The following is a 1,068-nucleotide window of genomic DNA, read 5'->3' as shown; positions in this document are numbered from 1 at the left end:
TTGTTGTTTGGCGGGCCTGGGCTGGGGATTCGAACCCGCCACCTTAGGTGTATGTGGCTGGCGCCTTAGCCGCTTGAGCCACAGGTGCCGAGCCCATGGCCTGGTTTTTAATTTAAGATCAGTACTTCTATCTGCCATTACAGAGTTACCACTCACCTGCTATTCCTGTCTTCCCTTAGGACTTACATACCACTGTCTTGGGTCCTTTTTACAGGTAATGTGGAACACAGCTGTCCACTCTGAATTCATGCATGATCATGTTGATTATGGCTTTCAAAGTTGTGAGAGTAAATTCAATTGGCGGTAAGTGTTAATGCTCAGAGGATTCAATTTACAAATGTAAATATTTTCTTTCATAACTAACTAAGGCACAGTCTTTTAAAGTGGTATTATTGTGGGTAAAAGATATATTGCACATAAAATTTACTATTTTAACCATTTGTAACTGTACAATTGAGTGGCACTAAGTACATTTGCATTCTTGTGCAACTTTACCACAATCCATTTCCAGAAATCTGAAATGGAAACTCATTCCCTCCACCCCCCAGCCCCTAGGTAGCTATATATTCTACTTTCTGTCTCTATGAATTATGTCTCCAGTTCTAGGTACTTCTTTTTTTTTTTTTTTTTTTGTAGAGACAGTCTCACTTTATCGCCCTGGGTAGAGTGCTGTGGCATCACACAGCTCACAGCAACCTCCACTTCCTGGGCTTAGTTGGTTCTCTTGCCTCAGCCTCCCGAGTAGCTGGGACTATGGGCGCCCGGCACAATGCCTGACTATTTTTTTGTTGCAGTTTGGCCGAGGTCGGGTTCAAACCCGCCACTCTCAGGGTATGGGTCTGGTGCCCTACCCTCTGAGGCACAGGCACTGCCCTAAAATGTACCTCTTAAACAGTTACTCTTTATTTCCCTTTCTCTCCAGCCCCTGGGTTCTTCTGGTCTACTTTTTATTTCAGTGAATTTACTGATTCTTAGGTACTTCATATAGGTATGTGTATACACATTAAATCAACTTGTGTGCCTTTTCTCCAGTTAATTAATCTACCTGTGTCAGTGATTTTTTTTTTT

The 1,068-nt window shown here is 42.5% G+C and overlaps 1 protein-coding gene across 1 annotated transcript in view; it reads left to right on the top strand.

The window, feature by feature from the left end:
* The window catches only part of GSR (glutathione-disulfide reductase), a 49,193-nt gene that overhangs the window by 14,605 nt on the left and 33,520 nt on the right, over positions 1-1,068 (top strand). The window contains exon 3 of the mRNA XM_023517796.1: positions 215-303. Within this exon, the coding sequence (XP_023373564.1) occupies positions 215-303 (89 nt within the window). The remainder of the gene's footprint in view (positions 1-214; positions 304-1,068) is intronic.

Source organism: Otolemur garnettii, unplaced genomic scaffold (genome assembly GCF_000181295.1).
Source record: "Otolemur garnettii isolate 467f Iridium unplaced genomic scaffold, OtoGar3 scaffold00121, whole genome shotgun sequence".
In the NCBI taxonomy this organism is placed as follows: Eukaryota; Metazoa; Chordata; class Mammalia; order Primates; family Galagidae; genus Otolemur; species Otolemur garnettii.
This window is presented reverse-complemented; position numbering and strand designations above follow the sequence as displayed.